We start from the raw sequence: 21385 nt of genomic DNA, 5'->3' as shown, positions 1-21385 counted from the left end.
GCAATCCAGCTTTTAGCAGTTGTTTTTATATATTTTACCTGCTGTTTCTCCTAGGAAGACAGAGTTCATGCTGCATGTCTAATCAGCCTTGTACTACATACAATCTGTATTTTTTGTACAAGGCTAGGACACAGAGGACATATGCTAACTTGTATTTCCCAGCCCCAGCCCAGGAGTCAGTTTCTATCAACAAGACACAGCATTACATCAGAGCTGCTACCCAAATGAGGCATGGTCATTATATAAACTGAACTTAGGCCCAACGGGGTAGAGGGCATTGCGGTCATGATCATCCTGGTTTAGCTTTGTTTTTGGCCAACAGCATTGCTGATGCCGGTGCGGAAATCTCAGTTTACAGAGGACATTGCCATCTACATCACAGGTAGACCCCTGCTTTTTTATTCAGTTATGGGGTTGGGACGAAACCTTTAGTTCAGGCCAGGCAGAGTGTTACAACCACTGTGCTCTCAGATTTAGACATAGGGTTTTGGTAGAAACATTTAGGGCCTCTAGAAACACGCAAAATGGTGGGGTTGTTTATCTCCTTCACTGTTGCTGTCAGGTTTGTTACTGTGCTCTGTTTCATCTGCCTAATTATCACAGCACATGCTTTTTATACTCAAAAATGGTTACTTCAATAAATGCATTAAAATCCATTTAGCATCTTGTGTTTCACCCTGGCGTGCATGAGTAACTCAGCAAAAGGGGTATTATATGTTTCCACAACTTCCCTGAGGAGTCAGTGTGTCATGTTTAGGTTGCAGTAATAACCTTTTGCCTCACCAAGTTGAGGCACTGGGGGCTAGCCAGATTTTAGGCCGACAGCTGTCAAGCAGTGTGGGGTGCACTCAGTCTCCCACACTCAGTGGTGGTGCTGCCTAAACGTGCAGTCCTATTACCAACACGGGAACCGAATAACACTACATCTATTTAAACCTACTCTTAATCCCACTTGGTCCAATCCAGCCAATCATCCTTATAATTACACCTGCCTTTATACCTTGTTACTAAACTTTAGCCAACTTGTCTTCTTTTACATCTCTTTGTGTCTTGTATATTACTATATTCTAGTTTTGCATAGCATGAAGAGGAAGAGTTTAATGTTATCCCAACAAACTGTTTGCAGGAGATTTCAAATACAAATAATGTCACAATGCAGCAGGACCGTACGAAATAGGGCACTATGTTTTATCAGAGTGCACACTGAATCAAGGAGATTTAAATGCAGAAAAGTGTGAAGGGGGTACTCCTTACTTCCCCTATGCGCTAATCAGCTGAGAGCCCTAAAACCTTCCATTCCCTATGTACTACCCACCCCTGCCTCTTATATACTCCCTACTTCTCGTATGTACTACTCATCCTTGAGCCCTAAAATATCCTTAATATCCATATTTAGTACCCACCCCCAAACCTTGAAATCTCCATATACACTACCAATCCCTACTACAAATAAACAAACAAAAAACAATATATATATACAATTTTTATAGATTACTATTCCCTAATTAACATGTATTAATTTTCATGTAGTTTTTTCCCAATAAATACTTACATTTAATTCATAGTTGATATTGATTACTCTTAATATTTTAGGTGACAAAGCCTTAAAACTATATTTTAGTGTATTCCTACACGCATACATATGTACATACATGTGAATTCATTTGAACATGTGAAATCACTCTTACACTTTGTAGTAAATACAGTACTTGATGCTATTCACCATTTCGAGTGCAAATGTACTACAAAGTATAAACTTGAATGTCTCCGCCCCCCAAAAAAAAGAAGTGGAGCTAAACTGTGTGAAGTCACTACAGCCAAAACAACCCAGTTTAGTCCAGCACTTTACATCCCTACCATCATTACTTTCCATAGTAAGATATGGTGCGGTGTGGTGCTAGACTTACTTTAGATCTGAGCAGGACTAATTTACTATTGTTTTCGGCCCTTTTTGTCTGTAGTGACTTTAGATGATCAGATTTGTGAATGGCAGTGAGTTTACTATTTTGTGGGTGTGTGCATGTTGCTCCCTTAACACCTCTCTACCTCCCCACAAACTGCTCCTTACTCCTCCATAAACCTCTTCCATTTAGCATTAAGTATGCCTTTTTGCAGCCACTTCACCTGGTCCCTCTTGCATTTACTGCTGAGTAGTAAACGCACATGTGAGGCTCTCCCCATAGAAGAAAAAGGAGCATTGGAGGGGGAAATTTACACTCTAGGTGTGTGAAAAGCATTTTCTAGTTCTTTAGTAGTGCTACTGTAATCCTACTAGATCTACTACAAAATGCAGTTTGTGAATAGGCCCTGAAGTAGTTACCTGGATGCAGAAATCTGTTGGCAATGTGTGCTATGCATACATTTGAAACATCTTTCAAATAATTACCTCATTTGGATGTTGCTGATGTTACCCTGGGGAGGTTTCCAGTTTATTGTAATTGAAGTCTTTTTTCCATCGTCTATGTGGCTTGCAGCATCCTGTCAAAAAAGAAAAAGTAGTTATCATTCAGTAGTTCAACAAATACAAGGATGAGTCTACAATGACCAGACTCACCAACCATTAGCACATGTTCACTATTATTTGTTAGAAATGTTTTTTAAAAAAGGATTTCAGATATAAGAACGTGAAAAAATCATAATAATATTTATGATCACAACATTTCATTATACATTTGTGTAATGTAATTGTTCATTTGACTCTTGGTCATCCGACCAATACAAGCTCATTTGATTTTTTTAAATTATATTCTGGAGAATGACTTCGAGGTTTCCAAGAACACAATTGCTACCCAGTGCTTAATTTAACTTAACTGCCAGCACTTATTTTGTCTCATCAAACATTTCCCAAGAACAAGAAGGAAAACGCACAAAGGAGTAAGAAGGAGGGAGAGATAGATGGAAAAACTAGTGGTGAGCGAGTCAACAATTTAACAGGGTAAGCCGAGCCAGAACTAAACCAAGGATCTGGCTCAGATTCTAGAGCCCTTGCACAGGCCCAGTCCTGAAAATATTTTCTATGTAAATCATACAACAAACATCACGTAAATATGATGAAGTCTCTTTCAAATTCAAAGGTATTTTGTTAGCGTGTGGAAGTTTCATCATGAATAGGTCATATTATGGCACTCTAATGAGATATTAAGTTAACGTTGATCTCTTAGAGAGAGGCTAGTCTCTCAAAAGATCCAGGTTAGAAGAACAATCAAATTGGGTGAATGTGAAAGGCTGTAAAGTTGAATGCGCAGTAGGAATGTATTTATCTATGCTTTTATCACCTGACTGCAGGTCTTTTCTTTAAAGAAATCCCATTAATAAGAAAGGTGTAGGTTTTCAGAGACACACTGAATATCCTATCTTCAAATGGGAAACAGGCTGGAACTGGATCTGGAGGCGGTGTTTCTTTTTCTATTTCCATTCCCCTTTCTCCCTAGTGGATGCAGGGTCAGATAATCAGTTAAAGTCTGAGCATGCATCTATTGGAGGGGGATGGGTAAAAGGCATCTGCTCCTGTGGAAGTTTGTTTTAATGGGTAATGTTCTGACAGATTTAAGTGCCTAAAAATACTTATTTCCACCCGAGCAGAATGGCTGAAGGTTTAGATTTTAATGCCTTAGTGGCACTTATGGACAACATGCAAAAAGAGTTAACCCTTACCCTAGATGAAAAAAAAACTTAAGAGAGGAAATGAAAAGATCTAATTTTGAGACCCAACAGCTCATGGACAAATTAAATAACTTTACTTCTGGAAATACCGCAGGGACTAGTGGGGTTTCAGGTAAAACCTTTCCTACGTGTACCTCAGAAATATCCACAAAAGTCATTCATTCCATCCCCCCCACCATTCCCCTGGCCCCACCTGAACGTTTTAGTTGAGATCCTTACAAGGCGCAGATATTTTTAACCCAATGATCCTTACACTTCCTTTGTCGTCCCGTTATTTTTACAGAGGATGAGTCAAAAACAGTGTTAATTTTGTCTTATTTGAGTGGAGATGCGGCATCATAGTCCATGGCTTTGGTGTCACGAAATGACCTTATATAATATGATTTTGAAGTCTTTAAAACCGAATTCCTTCGAATCTTTGATTGCAGAACAATTTCCCAAGCCACAGATAATGAATTACGAGACTTAAAACAAGGTAATAGGGATTTTATATCTTATCTGGCCCAATTCAACAAATTAATTGTGGAGACTGGTTGACCCAAGAGCAAAAGGGCTGCATTTTTTTACTGAGGTTTACGAGAAGAACGAAAAGATGCGCTAGCCCAAATTCCAGATCAATCTACTGATGTGTCAAAATTAATTGATCTAGTTTTGTAGATTGATCATCGCCTATTCGAAAGAAAAGCTGATCGCAAGAGAGAATTTTGTCTTATCCCACCACGTTTCAATAGGAGTAATGTGGAAAGTATCAAGACCTCTGAGGTACAAGCGGAAGAGCCAATGCAAATCAGCAGTGTTAGAGGTCCCCTGTCTAAAGTGGAAAAGGACAAGCGAAGATCTAAGAATCTACGTCTCTATTGTGGGTTGTCTGGGCATTTTGTAAGAGAATGCCCAAAGAAGCTTAAAAAAGATAATTCAGGAAAAGAGAAAACTCATCTTCAGAGAAAAGAAGCTGCAGGAGGTTTCAGTGATGACTGACTCGGGAGCTATGGGAAATTTTTGCAACATCCAGTATGCCACAAAAAATGGAATACATTTTGTAAAAAAGAGACTAGCAGAGCCTGTTCGTGCTGTGGATGGAACAAACTTGTCTTCAGGCCCTATCACAGATGAAACTGAACCTATAGCTCTGAAAAATCATCTAGGACACCAAGAAAAGATATCTTTCAGTTTCATAGATGCTCCTCAATTTCAGCTCCTCTTGGGCTTACCGTGGCTTATGGAACACAACCCTGAAATTAATTGGGAAAAGAGGACTGTCCAATTAAAATCAAGTTACTGTTGGACGCATTTTTATGGTCCTCAATAGATTAGTAGTGGACCAGCTCCCGCTCAAGTTTTAGCTACTAAATCCAATGCGGTCTGTGCTCTGGAAAAGGTTGTCATTCTCCCAGATTATAAAGAACTGGCTGCAGTGTTTGACCAAGCAGAGGCAGAGAAGCTACCTCCCACACAAATCTTATGATTGCAGGATCGAACTTGATCCAGGTGCGAATCTACCTTGCAGTAGAAACTAAGGGGGTCATTACGACCCTGGCGGCCGGCGGTATGTTGGCGGTAACACCGCCAACAGGCTGGCGGTGTTCCGCCAGCAATTATGACCGTGGCAGAAAAGCCACGGTCATACCGCTGGCCCCTCCACTTTACCGCCAGGATTCCGCCGCCATTATGAGTCCCCGACCGCCAGCCTGTCCATGGCGGTACACACCGCCATGGAAAGGCCGGCGGTAAGGGGACTTGGGGTGCCCCTGGGGGCCCCTGCACTGCCCATGCACTTGTCATGGGCAGTGCAGGGGCCCCCAGGCATAGCCCCATTGTGCATTTCACTGCCCGAATTTCGGGCAGTGAAATGCGCAACGGGTGCTACTGCACCAGCTGCACATCAGCATTGCCGCCGGCTCTATTACGAGCCGGCTGCAATGTTGATGTGACATTTCCGCTGGGCCAGCGGACGGTAACACCGTTACCGTCCGCTGGCCCAGTGGAAATGTCATAATAGGGAGACAGAAATACCGCCGGCAATGGCGGTATTCTGTCTCCCGCGGCCTCGGCGGTCTTTTGAAAAGACCGCTGAGGTCGTAATGACCCCCTATGTCCTTACTGAAAAGGAGAACAAGTTCCTAAAAGAATATTTGGAAAAATATTTGGCAACAGTTTTATTCATCCCTCTCAATACCCAGTCTCTTTCCCCCTTTTTTTCATCCCAAAGAAGAATAAAGAGTTAAGAACTTGTATAGATTACAGAGCGTTAAATCAAGCTATGGTGAAGAATCGATATCCCCTGTCCTTGATTTCAGTAGTGCTAGTTCAGGTAAAAGACACAAAAATCTACACCAAAGTAGATTTTCGTGGAGCATACCATTTAAATCGAGTTGCTTAGGCCAAGAAAAATGGAAAACGGCATTCCGCACCCGGTTTGGTCTATACCAGTACCAAGTGATGCCTTATGGGCTATGTAACGTACCAGCTGCTTTCCAGCACATTGTGAAGGATGTTCTGAGAGAGTCTTTAGATCAATTTGTAGTAGTCTACATTGATGATATTTTAATCTTCTCCCAGAATTTGTGAGACCATGTAGATCATGTGAGAGCAGTTCTAAAGAAATTGCTGGAAAATAACATATATGTGAAGTTGAAAAAGTGTGCATTTCATGCGAAGGAAGTAGAATTCTTGGGATTAGTCTTATAGGAAAATGGAGTTTCCATGGATCCTGCTAAAATTCAAACAATCCTGGATTGGCCTTCTCCTAAAACTGTGAAGCAGGTGCAAAGTTTTATTGGCTTTGCCAATTGCTACCACCAATTTATAAAAGAGTTTTCTAAAAAGGTGGTCCCCATTACAAAACGTTTGAGAAAAGGAGTACCCTTCAATTGGTCAACTGATGCTGAAGAATCTTTTTAGTTCCTCAAAAGAGCCTTTACGACAGCCCGATCCTTCTCCATCCCAACCCTGAGGAGCCATTTTTTGTGGAAGCTGATGCCTCCGACCAAGCGATTGGTGGTGTATTGTCTCAGAGGCACAAGGAAACATGTCAACTTCACCCAGTGGCATTTAAATCCAGGAAATTAACTCCTCCTGAAAGAAATTATCCAATTGCTGACAAAGAACTATTGGTAGTCAAGGATGCCTTTCAGGAATGGCGGCATTATTTATTAGGGGCTCGTCATGTAGTCACTGTGTTCACTGATCATAAAAATCTTCAGTTTTTAAAGTCTGCTAAGACATTAACTCCAAGGCAATTGAGATGGTCCTTGTACTTTGCAGATTTTAATTTTACCATTCCCTATCGACCTGGTTCTGCCAATGGTAATGCAGATGCGTTATCAAGAATGAGTAATATACCTGAAGGCAGAGAAGCTGAAAAGATTCCAATTAGTCCAGCAGACAAGTTTGTTTGTACCTTACAATTTTCCAAAATAAAAAGGAAGGTTCGAGAATCCATGTCTGACCAAGAAATTTCAGTACTGGGCCAACAAAAAAGAAGGAAGAAGGGTTTTAGAAAATCTTCCTTTTGTTGAAAATGCTTTATACTTGCCAACTTGTGAGTTGCAAGAACTAGCACTACAGGCATGTCATGATGATCCTTTAGCTGGCCATAAAGGAATTTTGAAGACTACCAAATTAATTAGGAGGTATTTCTGGTGGCCGCCAGGATTCCTCAAATAAGACAATACGTTCAAACCTGTGATAAATGCCTTCGGGAAAAGGCAACACGATTAGCTGCTGAAGGTGAGCTTCAGCCTCTTCCCATATACCTGGCACACCATTAGTATAGATCTGATTGTAGATTTACCTTCAAGTCAAGGTTTTGACACCGTCCTAGTTTTTGTAGACACCTTTTCTAAAATGAGACATTTAATCCCTCTGAAGAAGGTTCCTTGACCCTCTCAGTTAGCACAGTTATTTTCACAGCACATAGTGAGAGCTCATGGCATTCCGATGGTTGTAATCTCAGACCGAGGTCCCCAATTTGTTTCCCAATTCTGTAGGGCCTTTATGAAACAACTTGGAATAGACTCACGTTATTCTACCAGTTATCATCCGGAAACGGATGGACAGACAGAAAAAGTTAACCAGGAGGAAGAAGAGTCATGACAACGCATGCTGGAACCACGCATGCCTAAACAACGCGGTCAGAACAATGACTGCGTTGTTACCACGAATGCCTTTACCACAAATGCCTTAACAACGATTTTTCATTGTAAAAGCATTCCTAGTAAAGGCATGCGTGAACAGCATGCATGGTTCCAGCATGCGACACCCCCCACCCCAACCACCCACCCCTAACACAATCGTACCCGAACACCCCACCCCCACCCCTAAAAACAATTCTACCACTACCCCGACCCCCACCGCTAAAACTTAAACTACCCCGACTCCCGCAACCCGGCCCTAAAACTACCATGATCCCCCTGCCCCGCCAAAACCTAAACTACATAGACCCCCCCACCCCTAAAAACTCAAAATACCCCAACGCCTCACCCCCACTCCTCCTCAAAAATTAAAAATACCCTGACCCCCACTCCACCCCTAATACTACCGCAACCGCCCCAACACCCTAAAACCTAAACTACCCCAACCCCCACCACAACCCACACTGCCCCTAAAACTACCATGACCTCCCAACCTCCTAAACCACCCTGAACCCCCAACCCCTGCCAGACCCCGCCACCCCTGCTCCTAAAACAACCACAACCCCCTCTAAAACCTAAACTACTGGATCTCCCACCCCGCACCTAAGAACTAAAAATACCCCGACCCCCCACCCTTGTCCCTAAACCTAAACTACCCGACCCCCAAAAACGAAAAATACCCCAACCCCACCCCTAAAACTACTGTGACCCCCCAAAACCTAAACTACCCCGAGTCCCCACACCGCCCCTAAAACTACAGTGACCCACCACGCCCCTAAAACCTGAACTGCCCTGGCCCTCCATCCCTGACCCTAAAAGTACCCCAACCCCCACCCCCTTAAAATCTAAACTACCCCAACCTCCACCCCGCCCCTAAAAACTAAAATAACCCCGACCCTCCACCCCGCACCTAAACCTAAACTATCCAGACCCGCCACCCCTAAAACTAAAAATGCCCCCACCCCAGCCCCTAAAATGGCCCCAGCCCCATTTACCTGATCACATCCTCCGGCGAAGCCGACTGCCATCTTCTGTGCCTTAACCACGCATGTGCGTTGTTCAGCACATGCGTCGTTAAGGCTCCGAACAAAGAGGTCGTGGTTAACAAAAGCTATGTTCCACTTTCGTTGTTCACAATTTCGTTGTTCGGGAGTCGTGTTTCCCAACCAGGAGATAGAGCAGTACCTACGCTTATATCTCCTGGACCAAGATAATGATTGGCCAGATTTAATTTGGACAGCAGACTTTATGTACAACAGTGCTATTCATGCCTCCACTGGTTATTCTCCTTTCTATCTGAACTCTGGTAGGCACCCAAACATTATCTTAGGAAGGTTGGGAGGCTCGGTCCCAGCTGCAAATGAATTCAGTAAGAAAATTCAAAAGACCTAACAATCCGCTAGAGAACACTTGACCAAGGAGAAGGTCTCTTCCAAGAAACATGCTGACAAAAAGAGGAGAGGCAACCCTGGTTACTGCGAGGGTGAGAAGGTCTGGCTATCCACTCAACATTTACATTAAGAGGGAACAAAAAATTCCAGCCTAGATATGTAGGACCCTTTAAAATAATGAAAATTGTAAATGCATTAACAGTCAAACTTGCCTTGCCCCCTCAGATTAAGGTTCATCCAGTATTCCATGTCTTGCTACTTAAAATAAGCCCTCCTAATTTTAGGACAACCACCCCTCCAGATCCTATTCGAGTAGATTCATATTTAGAATATGAAGTGAATAGAATTTTAGACTCAAAGTTTAAAAAGGAACATCATATTACCTCATTGATTGGAAAGCTTTTGGCCCAGAAGAAAGGTCCTGGGAAGCCTTCCAGAATGTGCATGCTCCAAGGTTGATAAAAAAAATTCACAACATTTTCCCCAACAAACCTTCTGTGGGAAGGAGTTCTTTAGGAGTGGGGGACTGTCAGGAAAACTATTGCCAGTGTTGTTAAGTTCTTCCCTCAGCAAAAACTATTCCCCTTTTCCTTGTACCCACGTTGGTTGCAGCGGCGTCCTCACTCCCTGTGGCTCTTGCGGAGGCTGTTCTTAGAACTAGCTTCTTCAGGTTAACCTGCCACTCAAGATGGGGTCTGCAAATCCTAGGGAGGTCAGCACTCTAATGTTTGTACCTTAGTCTCGTGCTGAAGATTCCATCCAGCGGTTTCTCTCTGAGAGCCCTGCACTTCAACTGCCATCCTAAGGAGAATGAGCAGTGTTCCTGAGGCACTTTGTTTCATAGAGAATTCTTCCAGTTTTGAGTAATTAATTATTTTTCTTGTTACGGTGTGCAACCAGCTACTTTTTCAGTTTTGAAGAAGCTGAATTTTTTCCTTCTTACAACAACTGGCTATCAGCTTTCTGAGGAGAATTCATTTTGGCTTAACAGAACTTCAAGCAACTGCAGGAAGGAATCCTTTTGTATGATTTCCAGACTTGCCAATATATATATGTACATATATATATAATTATATATATGTACATATATATATTATATATATATGTACATATACACATACATATATATATATATATATATATATATATTCCAGAACTCATTGCTTTGCAGGCTTGTCAGTCTTAGAGACAAATCTCAGTGCTCAGACTAATTTCCAGAGACTGTGACTGAGAAAACTGAACCTTAAAAAGGAGTTTTGGTTCCCTGTAAAAGACATTAGTAGTTTGTATATTTGTGAACTTTTGAACTGTTCTCCAGAAAACCTTGGAAACCTCTGACTCCTGGAGAAAAGAAGATATTAAGTTAACATTGTTCTCTTAGAGAGAGGCTAGTCTCTCAAAAGATCCAGGTTAGGAGAACAATAGAATTGGGTGAATGTGAAAGGCTGAATAGTCGAATGCGCAGTAGGAATGTACTTATCTATGCTCTTATCACCCGACTGCAGATCCTTCCTTTAAAGAAATCCCAATAAGAAGAATTGTGCAGGTTTTCAGAGACACACACTGAATATCCTATCTTCAAGTGGAAAACACAGGCTGAAACTGGATCTGGAGGCGGTCTCTCTTTTTCTATTCTCATTCCCCTTTCCCTATAGCGGATGCAGGTTTCAGATAATCAGTTCAAGTCTGAGTAAGCACGCATCTGTCGGAGGGAATTGGGTAAAAGGCATCTGCTCCTGTGGAAGTTTGATTTAATGGGTAATCGTCTGACACAGCCCATGTGTGCAGGTTTAAACAGCCATTTCGACCTGGCAAAATAAATCTTTGGCCAGGCCCGAACTTTCCTTTCAAATATGTATGTCACCCCTATGGCAGGCCCTGGACAACCAGGGGGCAGGGTGTATTGTAATTGAAAAGTTGGACATGTATGTTTAGGTTTTACATGTCCTAGTAGTGGAAAAACTCTTAAATTCGTTTTTCACTACTGCAAGGTCTACCTCTCCCATGGGATAACATGGGATTACCTTATTACATTTAATAAGTGATAGCTTTCAATTGCTAGCAGATAGACATATCGAGTTTTGTGTCTATAGAATTGTAATTAAAACGTAAAGTAGGACTTTTAATCACAATTCAGAAAATTCCACTTTTAGAAACTTGACATTTTCCTACCCCAACCATTAGGTGGCTGCTGCTTGTATCCTAGGTCAGAGGACTAGGTGTAGTTGTAATTGGTCTTTGTGTGTTTCTCTCAGACAGTGAGACAAAAGAAAGCTAGGTGTTGTCAGGAGAAGCAGTCACCTACGACACTTGTACATAACAAAGGCACTGGCTAAGCACTTTTAAAAGAGTTTAGCACTAGTCTATTATTATCCCCGACGTTCTGGGGCTAGGGCAGGGACACAGGAAATTCTAAGTCCGGGGGGTGGAAACATCTGAAAGCTTCTCCTACTTCAAAATGTGGGTACCAGGTATAAATATTGCACCTAAGACCCCAACTCTATAGTACACCTCTGGACCTGTGAAAGACTGTCAGGAAGAAGGCCAGTGGAAGACTGCTGGGCTGCTGGATTGCTGCCCTGCTGCCCTCCTGCTTGGGTGAGAAGGACTGGACCTGCATTTTTTACCCAGGACCACCAGAGTGACTATAAGTGCCTGTCTCTTGTAAACAGCTCCTGGAGTCTGCCAACTGTGAGTTTTGTCCTGTCAAGTTGGGCCACCTCAGTCGGGGACCCCTGGAAGTGGGCCTTAAGGTGCTCTGCCAGCCATTGTATGGACCCAGCAGAATTGACGCATTTCCTCTGCTGTGCAGTGCAGTTCCCAGCAGATTAGATGCATTGCTTCCCAAAAACCACTCACCGGAGCCAGTGTGAGACAGTTGTTCTTGCATCACAAGCATCTTGTCAACGACATCCTCAGCATGACATAAGACTCCGCATTACAAGCCCCACAGCTCTGTCGGAACCACTGTTGCATTACACATCTTTGCTACAGGATATCGGAACGCTCCACAACCAGGATTTAAAGTACTCTTGTTTAAGCTGACCTAATGGGGTCCACGTAGCTGGCCACTGCTCTATCGTGGTTGGTTTGAATATGTGGTTCTTTCCCAGTCCAACACGACCAGCTATCCACACTTGGTGCTTTGTGCTTTTAGGCACTATTCTTACTTAATTCCTTAGAATTGCCTACCTCCTGTTCTACTAAATGGATATTATTTATTAAATTGTACTCTATTTTTCTAAATTGGTGTGGGATTTTTTCTTCTTTTATCTTTTCACTTTATTACGGTTTGAAGTGCTGCATATATACTTTATACATTGCCTCCAAGTTAATCATGACTGCTGTATGGAAAGCTACCAGAGGGTTGATTGTAGGCTAATGTAGGGTTTGCTTGCTGTTTCACCCTGACAAAGATTGCGGTTTCACTCCTTTCAACAAGTAACACCATTTATTACAGCATTGTACAATTTAAGGACCTCCTTACCTATGCATAAACACAGCTCTGTTATTTCCTCTCCTGTGTCTAGTTTCTATCTTTTCCTCCTCCTCCTCCCAGGGTGCTTCTGGTTCCTTGATTATTTTTCCTCTTCTTTCTCATTTCTCCATCATCTACACAGCTTATCCCTCTTTCTCTTTCCCCATCTTTCTTATTCTCTCGTAATACCTCTTTCTTATTGCTTCAGGGAAATTTCCCCTTTTTTGTCCTGTGTCTCGTCTCTTTACATTTCTACCATTCCTGCTTCCTTTGACCTTCTAAAATGTTCCATGCACAGCTCCCCCCAAAGCAGCTGGAAGAGTGAGAAATCTGGGAGTTATTTCTGGAGGTGGGCGAGTCAACAAAATAACCGGGAGAACTGAGTCAAAGGATCTGGTTTGGATTTCACAGCCTGTGAATGAGCCAGCCCTGAAAATATGTATTCTGTAAATCACACAAAAAACTGAAAATACGATAAAGTCGCCTCAACGTTCAAAAAAGTGTATTCCGTTGACATGTGGAAGCTTCGACACCAAGAGGGCCCATTATAGCAGTGCACTGAGAAGTACTTAATAAAAGTGAGAATTGCGTGCAACTGGTAGTCTGACCTCACATATTCCAAAGCAGTGGCGCCTGGTGGCATTTCAAACTGGTGGGGCATAAAAGTTGAGGCTGAGATTTACGAAGGGAGTGAGATAAGTGAGCAAGCTCAGCTATGAAGAGGTCACAAGCGGTAGCAGGCCAGACAAGCATTGCAAGACCCATTAAATGTCACAGTGACCTTACCTTATACCCCTGACACAAAGAAAATGCATAGATTAACTATAAATATCTTGTTTTCTATGCAACACATCCAACGCTGAGTGGTTGCAAACATCTGTGAGAGGGTGGTTTGATCAGGAAGCAGTCTGTGTGCACGTAGTTATTTTAAAAAATTCTATTAATTTCATCAAGCCAATATCTCTCCTCTCTGGGTTAATTTAAATAATGCATCCGTATCCCTTACTGAATTATGGGCCACATGTAGCAAAGGTTTTTACCCATTCTGTGTCTATGGGAAAAAGTGTTTGTACATATGGCCCTATATGTATTAACGGTCTTGGAAAATGCGTGCTGTCGCATCTGACGGAATTGTAAATACTTTAGGCATGCAGCGTGCTCCAACTGGAACTGTCAAGCTGTGTGAAAAGTCCCTTTTGCACCAGCGTGACAGCTAATTATGCATGGTCCCAGTGAGGCCAGTAGTCCCTTGAAGGTGTTCTCGAGAAGCGAACGAGGAATTCAAGTAGATACCTCTCTCTCACCTCCCTAAGTCAGAGCATTGCTTGAGTATAGTGCTAGGAAGAAAGTTAGCGGAAGAAGGCCTAATAGAATGTCATGGTAGGGTGGGATGTGGTGTGATTGCACAGGAGTGGGAGAGAAGCAACAGAAGTCCTTTTCAAAAATGTATTTGCAAGGTATCTTCCCAATACTGATTGTGCAACTGCAGAATGGCTAAGCAAGTAAAAACCTTTATTTACTGTGTCTGTGCTTTAAGAGTCTGATAATAGCTAAAGCGTGTTTAGCATTTCACCCTTCCATGCCCCTTGACCTCGTGCTTTTCACACCTCAGTGACACAAACACACCCTGCCAAACTAAGGGGCATATTTAAACTTTTTTTGTGCTGAATGTGCATCATTTTTTATTTTATTTTTACACAAAATCAGTGCAAAACTAACTCCATATTAGTTAAAGTCATCTTTTGGAAGTGGAAATATACCCTGCGTCTATAAGAAGCAAGGTAGGCATTCCCATGCAAAAAATGACTCTATGGCCTTAGCACCACATTTATCCCCCGTGCTAAAATCGCGCATGGGGGGAGGAGGGATCAAATAATTTTGCACCGTTATTGAACACCTGGGTCAGAGCAGGCATTAGGAGAGCTGTGGGCCTATTTCCCTGGTGGAACACTATGGAATAAGCCCAGACGTGCCATACCCAGGCCCCAGGGACACCCCCACCCACACCAGAGGGACAGCAGAAGATGGGGGACCCCATCCCAGTTAAGTATAGGTAAGTACAGGTAAGTATGGGCCACCCTAAATGGCACTGGGTGCAATGGCCATGCCCAGGGGGTCCTGCTCCCCTGTGCTGGCCATTGGGGTGGTGGGCATGACTCCTGTCTTTTCCAAGACAGGAGTCATGTGGTATGGATGGTTTTGCTTCAGAAAATGATCCTATGCTGGTTAGAGTCATTTTTTTTTTTACTCTAGCCTGCCTAGTGTCATTTTTGGGGGCAAAACCCTCTTTCCCATACCGCCACCCCCATCCGGCTAACGTAATTTTTTTTTACGCTAGTCTACCCTTTGCGCTGGCTTGCACCATTCCATAAATATGGTGCCCGGCTGGCACCGAGAATGGCGCAATCCAGTGCAAAACTTTTTGATGCAAAACTGCGTTAATGCAGGTTTGCACCAAATAGTATAAATATGCCCCCCTAAGGGGCATATTTATAATGCTCTAACGCCACTTTGTGCCACATTAACGTAATTTATTTTGAAGTTAATGTGGCCCAACGAGGCCAAAATCCTGTGCCGTATTTACAGAGTGGCGCAATGCATGCATTGCACCACTCTGTAGCCCTTTTCACTACATTATGACTGTGTCAGGCATAATGTATGCAAAGGGGGTGTTCCCCGTTAGGGAAGCTGAAAAAATAGCGTAAGGAAATCTATTAGATTTCCTTGCGCCATTTTTTATGGCATTTTTAATGCCTGCTCAAGAGCAGGAGTTAAAAGGGGGCTTCCATTCTTTAAAATGGGCCCCTATGTACTCTGCAGGAGTAGCGCCAATATTTTGACGCTACTCCTACAAAGTACATCAATAGCGTCATAAAAAATGACACTATTGCCCCCTACCCTGCGACATGGTGGGCCATATTGTAAATAGGGACCACACATGGTGGCGGTAGGGCAGCGCTAAGGGGCGCAGGGAAAGTGGCGCTGCACTCAGTGCAGTGCCATGTTCCGTAAGTCTGGTCCTAAGACTCATACATACAACTGACGTAGACTAACACAGCAGACACACGCTGGCAGAGATTAACACAATGCACACACTCGCACATTTAACAATGCGCAGAAGGAGCATTTGAAAACGTTTCGTAGTAAAAGAAGAAACCAGTGTTGATATTACTGAATGTGTGTTGTGCAGTCTCTCAAGGCACAGCTCGTTGAGCTTAGGAAGTTAGACTCACTGCTGCACTGCACTTACAGAGGAACTGTGATGCAGCCTTTTGGGTTATATGCAGTAGCATTTTACAGAATAAGCCAAACTCTACAAACATCCATCACACACACCTTACTTTAGAAAGATGGATTTTTCTGAAAATGGAGGTCTTTACCCTCTGGTAATCCTCGCTTCTTGAGATCTGTTAACTACCGCCACACTGACTATCATAACACATGTGGATGGAAGCTATCGATCATGCATTCAAAGTTTATCTTGGTTCAAACTCCAAATAATAGACAGGCGTATCTCATATTGCTGCGCCAGACTGCTGTGAACCACCACCTCCTTGCAGAAGGTGATGGCAATTCGCTCCTGTACAGTACATATGGCCTACAGAGAGGAGGCTGTTTACAGTGGGTTGTCCTTGGTAGCACCCCCCACCCTGCGTCGGTTGCAGGAATACCATCTGTAATAACAGAGGAAGAGGTGTGGTGCTTTCTCCTTATGTTGAATTTCATGCTGAGTGTCACTCAGCTAATGTGACAAAGGAGTGAGGCTCTTTCTCAGGGACCATGAATAACTCAAGACCCTGTGACATTTACATAATTCGGACCACTCAACAAAGCACACACACACAGTGACATAGACGACACACAGTAACATCATTTAATGTTTCCATCTTACCTTGCGCTGCCAACTGGTCATGAACATCTTTCTGCCAAAAGAAGAGATGATGCGCTGCTCTACCTCTGAGGTAGACTGTCTGATCACACTGTCACCAACGCGAAACCTAACCAATCCTGCTGCTGCTCTCATGCTGTTTTCAGCATGACAGCAGCATCAGGATTGGGTGGAGCAGGCTAACCCAGCGCTCCTTTTGTGACTCAGGGCCTGTGTCTCCAATCCCCTGGCTGTTAACACAGCTGCTGGATTGGAGCAGGCAGAAGTGCGCATGTCAGGCTGGCCATCACAAGACAGCCGGTCAACCCATCTTGCGCACTCCACACTTTTTGTGTCAGCCCTCCTGCTGCCAATCAGTCAGCAGGAATAACCCCCGACCCCACCCTCTCACTTGCAGGTGGCACAGCCAAAGCACATCATAAAAATGGTAATAATGAGCCTGAGACCATTTAAATGAATTTAGTAATTGTTGGTTTACTGCTGCACTCACAGCAGGCGGGGCAGCTCGCCTCTGCCCCAAAGGAGGAACAGCCGCTGTTCGAAAGTCATTTTTGGTGTAATAAAATCTTTGGAAAAGTCCGCACAATGTATCCATGTTTTCTGGTTCATGCTGTACAAATCAGCTAGCAAGTAGGCATTTATTTGTTTTTCCTTATGTTAATGCTTTGTTTTTACCTCTTGGTGCATTGTTCTGCAGTTCTTAAAATATAGTGCAAACTCAAACCAAAGGTAATTAAGTACTTTACATGACCACCAGTTACATGACACAAGGTCACGTGCATTTTTCATAGGCACAGTGTGATTAGGTAATCGGCCCAGAATCACAGGATGTCGAGTTGACACAGTGACTCCAGCCTAGTTCCTGTGTTCCAGAGGCAGCAGCTCTGGCTGTAACACCTCAGCCTGGGAACATGGAGGGAAGCAGACAGAAGACATATGAAATCTCAGCATATTATGAGCTTGAGAAAGGGGCAGGGAGTATCTGGCAGTGGGTCAGAGAGGCCTTTAATCTTGAGTAAATTAAGTGAGCCCTCCATTCTTTCAGTGGCTCTTGCAGACCTCGGAACTTGGATTCTCACCCCTCATCTGCATGAGCCATCTGAGGGGCCTGTGGTCGGTCTGAACCCGGAAGTGAGTCCCAAACAGGTAGGGTCTTAACTTTTTCAGTGCCCCGACCACAGCAAATGCTTCTCTCTCAATAGCACTCCACCTCTGTTCCTGTGGTTATAGCCTTCTGCTAATAAAGGCTACTGTTCGGTCTGAGTCCTCCTCATTTAGCTGTGCTAGAACAGCCCCTATGCCATGCTCTGAAGCATCTGTCTGCACAATAAATTCCTGGGAGTAGTCACGGGCCTTGAGCACGGGTGCCATGCACATGGCTTCCTTCAGAGAATTAAAGGCTTTCTGACAAGCCTCTGTCCAATTCACCAACCTAGGTTGTTTCTTGGAAGTGAGTTCTGTCAAGGGTGACACAATGGTACCATAGCCCTTGACGAATCTGCGGTAGTATCCAGTGATGCCTAAACAGGCTCTCACTTCAGTCTGTGTTCTAGGTGGTTGCCAGGCCTTGATAGTTTCAATCTTGGCCGGGAGTGGCTGCACCTTGCCACCACCTACTATGTGTCCCAAGTACACCACAGAACCCTGCCAAATCTGGCACTTACTAGCCTTGATGGTCAGGCCTGCCTGTTGCAGAGCCTGAAGCACCTGCGTGAGGTGGAGCAGATGTTCCTCCCAGCTGGAACTGTAGACAGCTATGTCATCCAGGTGGGCTGCACAGTAGGCATCCTTGCCAGCTAGGACCCCGTTAACCAACCGTTGGAAGGTAGCGGAGGCATTTTTCAACCCAAATGGCATCACCCAGTAATGGCCATCAGGTGTAGAAAATGCTGACCTTTCTTTGGCCCCCTCAGTCAGGGCGATCTGCCAGTACCCTGAAGTAAGATCAAATGTACTCAGGAACTTGGCAGCACCTAGGCTGTCAACGAGCTCATCAGCTCAGGGGATGGGGTGAGCATAAGTCCGTGTGACTGAGTTGAGACCCCAGTAGTCCACACAGAACCCGAGTTCTGGCTTCGCACCGGGGGCAGCGGCCTTCGGAACCAGCACCACAGGGCAGGCCCAGGGACTACTGGATTTCTCAAAAACCTCTAAATTCAACATCTTGGAGACCTCCTCCTTGATGCTGGTATTCACCTTATCCTATAACTTTTACATTTTGTTCTTCACAGGGGGACTGTCACCCGTGTCTATGTCATGAACACATAAGTGGGTCAGCCCAGGATTAGGGGAGAACAGGGAGGAGAACTGCTCTAACAGCTTATAGCAGTCTCCTATCTGGTTTAGAGTCAGGGAGTCAGAGAGAATGACACCGTCCACTGACCCATCACCTTCTTTGGCAGAGAGGAGGTCGGGGAGAGGTTCACTCTCTTCTTCCATACCCTCATATGTGACAAGGAGCATACTTATCTTAGACCTCTCAAAGTGAGGTTTGAGCCTGTTGTGATGAAGGACCCTTAGGGGGTGCCTAGAGGTCTTGAGGTCCACTAGGTAAGTGGCCTCCCCTTTACGCTCCTTGATCTCAAAGGGGCCAGTCCAGCAGTCCTGGAGAGCCCTGGGCTCTACTGGCTCCATCACCCAAACCTTGTCTCCAGGTGAGAACTCAACCAGAGTGGTCTTCCGGTCATACCACTCCTTCATCACCTCTTGACTGGCCTCGAGGTTACTCTTGGCCTGCTTCCAGAAGCGTTGGGTTTGGTTGCAGAGGGCCAGCATGTAGCTGACCACATCCTGGGGAGGTTTCTTGGGAGCTTTCTCCCAGCCCTCTTTAACAATGCTTAGAGGTCCCCTGATAGGGTGACCATAGAGAAGCTCAAAGGGGCTGAACCCCACCCCTTTCTGGGGCACCTCTTGGTAAGCAAACAACAGGCATGGTAAGAGGACGTCCCACTTACGCCTCTTGGCTTCAGTCAGGCCAATAATCATGCCCTTCAGGGTCTTGTTGAATTTCTCAACAAGCCCATTGGAGTGAGGATGATAAGGGGTGGTAAACCGGTAGGTCACCCCACACTCATCCCACATGGACTTCATGTACTCAGACATGAAGTTTGTGCCCCTGTCAAACACAACCTCCTTAGGGAATCCCTCACGGGTAAATATTCCCAAAAGGGCTCTGGTCACCACCAGTGCAGTCACTGTTTTGAGAGGGATTGCCTCTGGATAGCAGGTGGCATGGTCCAACAAAACCAGGATAAACCTGTTGCCCAAGGCAGTTTTGGGGTACAAGGGACCAACAATGTCGATGCCCACCCTTTCACTTTTCAGTGATATCTCTACATTTACTTACTACATTGTTGATCGTTTTGACCTCCAAATATCCAGATGAATATTATATATTTTTCTAAACACTGTGTGGTGTGTTTTGTGGTGCTATATTGTGTTATTGTATGATATATTGCACAAATACTTTACACATTGCCTTCTAAGTTAAGCCTGACTGCTCAGTGCCAAGCTACTAGAGGGTGGGCACAGGATTTGGATTGTGTGCGACTTACCCTGACTAGAGTGAGGGTACTTGCTTGGACAGGGGGTAACCTGACTGCCAACCAAAGACCCCAGTTCTAACAGTGGACATAATCATAGACTCTCAGTTTGGTTTTCTCTTTAGTAAGCTTCCGGAAATATGACTCCTGATAGCTCAGTATATAAAACAGACTGTCACAGTAGAGGCATTATAGGACAAGGCCTCAGGTAGGCCCTCGTTCAGCACTCACACTGCCTCCATCTTTCAGTACAACTCCAACCTCTACCATAGGAGACTCCTCCTGCATCCACTTATCATTGGGGAACTCAAACGGACTTGCTTCCTCAGGGTACTTAAGAGAGCCGATCCCACTCCTACTGGAAGTTGCAATGAGTCATTTTTATCTTGTCTCCCTCATGGTTGCAATTCACAATTGAAAAGAGCAGGATCTAACCAGTCCCAAGAGTCTGCAGATCCACAACCATTAAAGCCATTGGCTTCAGGGGACATGGAATTTTGGGACCATAGAGGTGGAAAGCAGACCCAAAGACAGTGGTGCCAGATTGCCAAAGGAAAGTGGCCATACTAGAGCTCAGCAGAGCCAGTCACCTCTAATAAACTAAGAAGTAGATGTCTTTAGGTTTTGCTGGTTTTAGAAGCTGAGACTGCGTACATTGTCAGTCTTTGATTTTAGCATACAGCAGACCCTGGTTTTCAATCATTCTTTCTAGGTCCAGCGTAAGCATCTTTAAATACTTCTTTGTGGGCTCTCTGCTTTTTCATTCGTTTGTTTCAGTGTCCTTAAAAAATCCTTGCTTGCTAGTGGTCAGTCCTTCCTCTTTGTCCCACCTGTTCCTCAGTTGTACACTTCCCTGGAGCATGGCCTCAATACTTGTACCCTCCACTCGTGCCATTGTAGCATCTGCTTAGGGTTGACTTTTTCATTAGGGTAAGAGCATTTGACCAGAGCGCTGGATGTTTTCATAGGCTCCAGTCCATTTCTGTGAAAAGGGCTATAAATCATGTTCTTCTCTGGTTATATGTGCTGTGCTTTCAAAGTCTGAGGTCAGGTGTTAGAGGCTGTTTGCTGGAGCGCCTATTTCCGCCCCCTGCTGCCACCGCATAAAGACCATCATGACTACAACTAAGTTTACATAACGCGCTGCCAATGCATAGAGTACATGCTACCATTACAACATTTACTGTATATTGCCCCAATTTAGGATGAGGACTGCACTTAATGCACAATGACACAATACTAGTTACAGACCTTTATTTTGCCTTTTTGGGTGAAAAGTTTTGATGCTT

General features: G+C 44.1%; 1 protein-coding gene across 1 annotated transcript in view; it reads right to left on the bottom strand.

The window, feature by feature from the left end:
- The window catches only part of LOC138293125 (putative ferric-chelate reductase 1), a 99597-nt gene that overhangs the window by 9622 nt on the left and 68590 nt on the right, over window positions 1-21385 (bottom strand). Inside the window, exon 4 of the mRNA XM_069232151.1 lies at window positions 2387-2478. Within this exon, the coding sequence (XP_069088252.1) occupies window positions 2387-2478 (92 nt within the window). The remainder of the gene's footprint in view (window positions 1-2386; window positions 2479-21385) is intronic.

The sequence above is a fragment of the Pleurodeles waltl genome, chromosome 4_2, assembly GCF_031143425.1.
Source record: "Pleurodeles waltl isolate 20211129_DDA chromosome 4_2, aPleWal1.hap1.20221129, whole genome shotgun sequence".
Classification (NCBI taxonomy): Eukaryota; Metazoa; Chordata; class Amphibia; order Caudata; family Salamandridae; genus Pleurodeles; species Pleurodeles waltl.
Note: the sequence above shows the minus strand (reverse complement) of the source record. Positions and strands in the feature narration are given on the sequence as shown.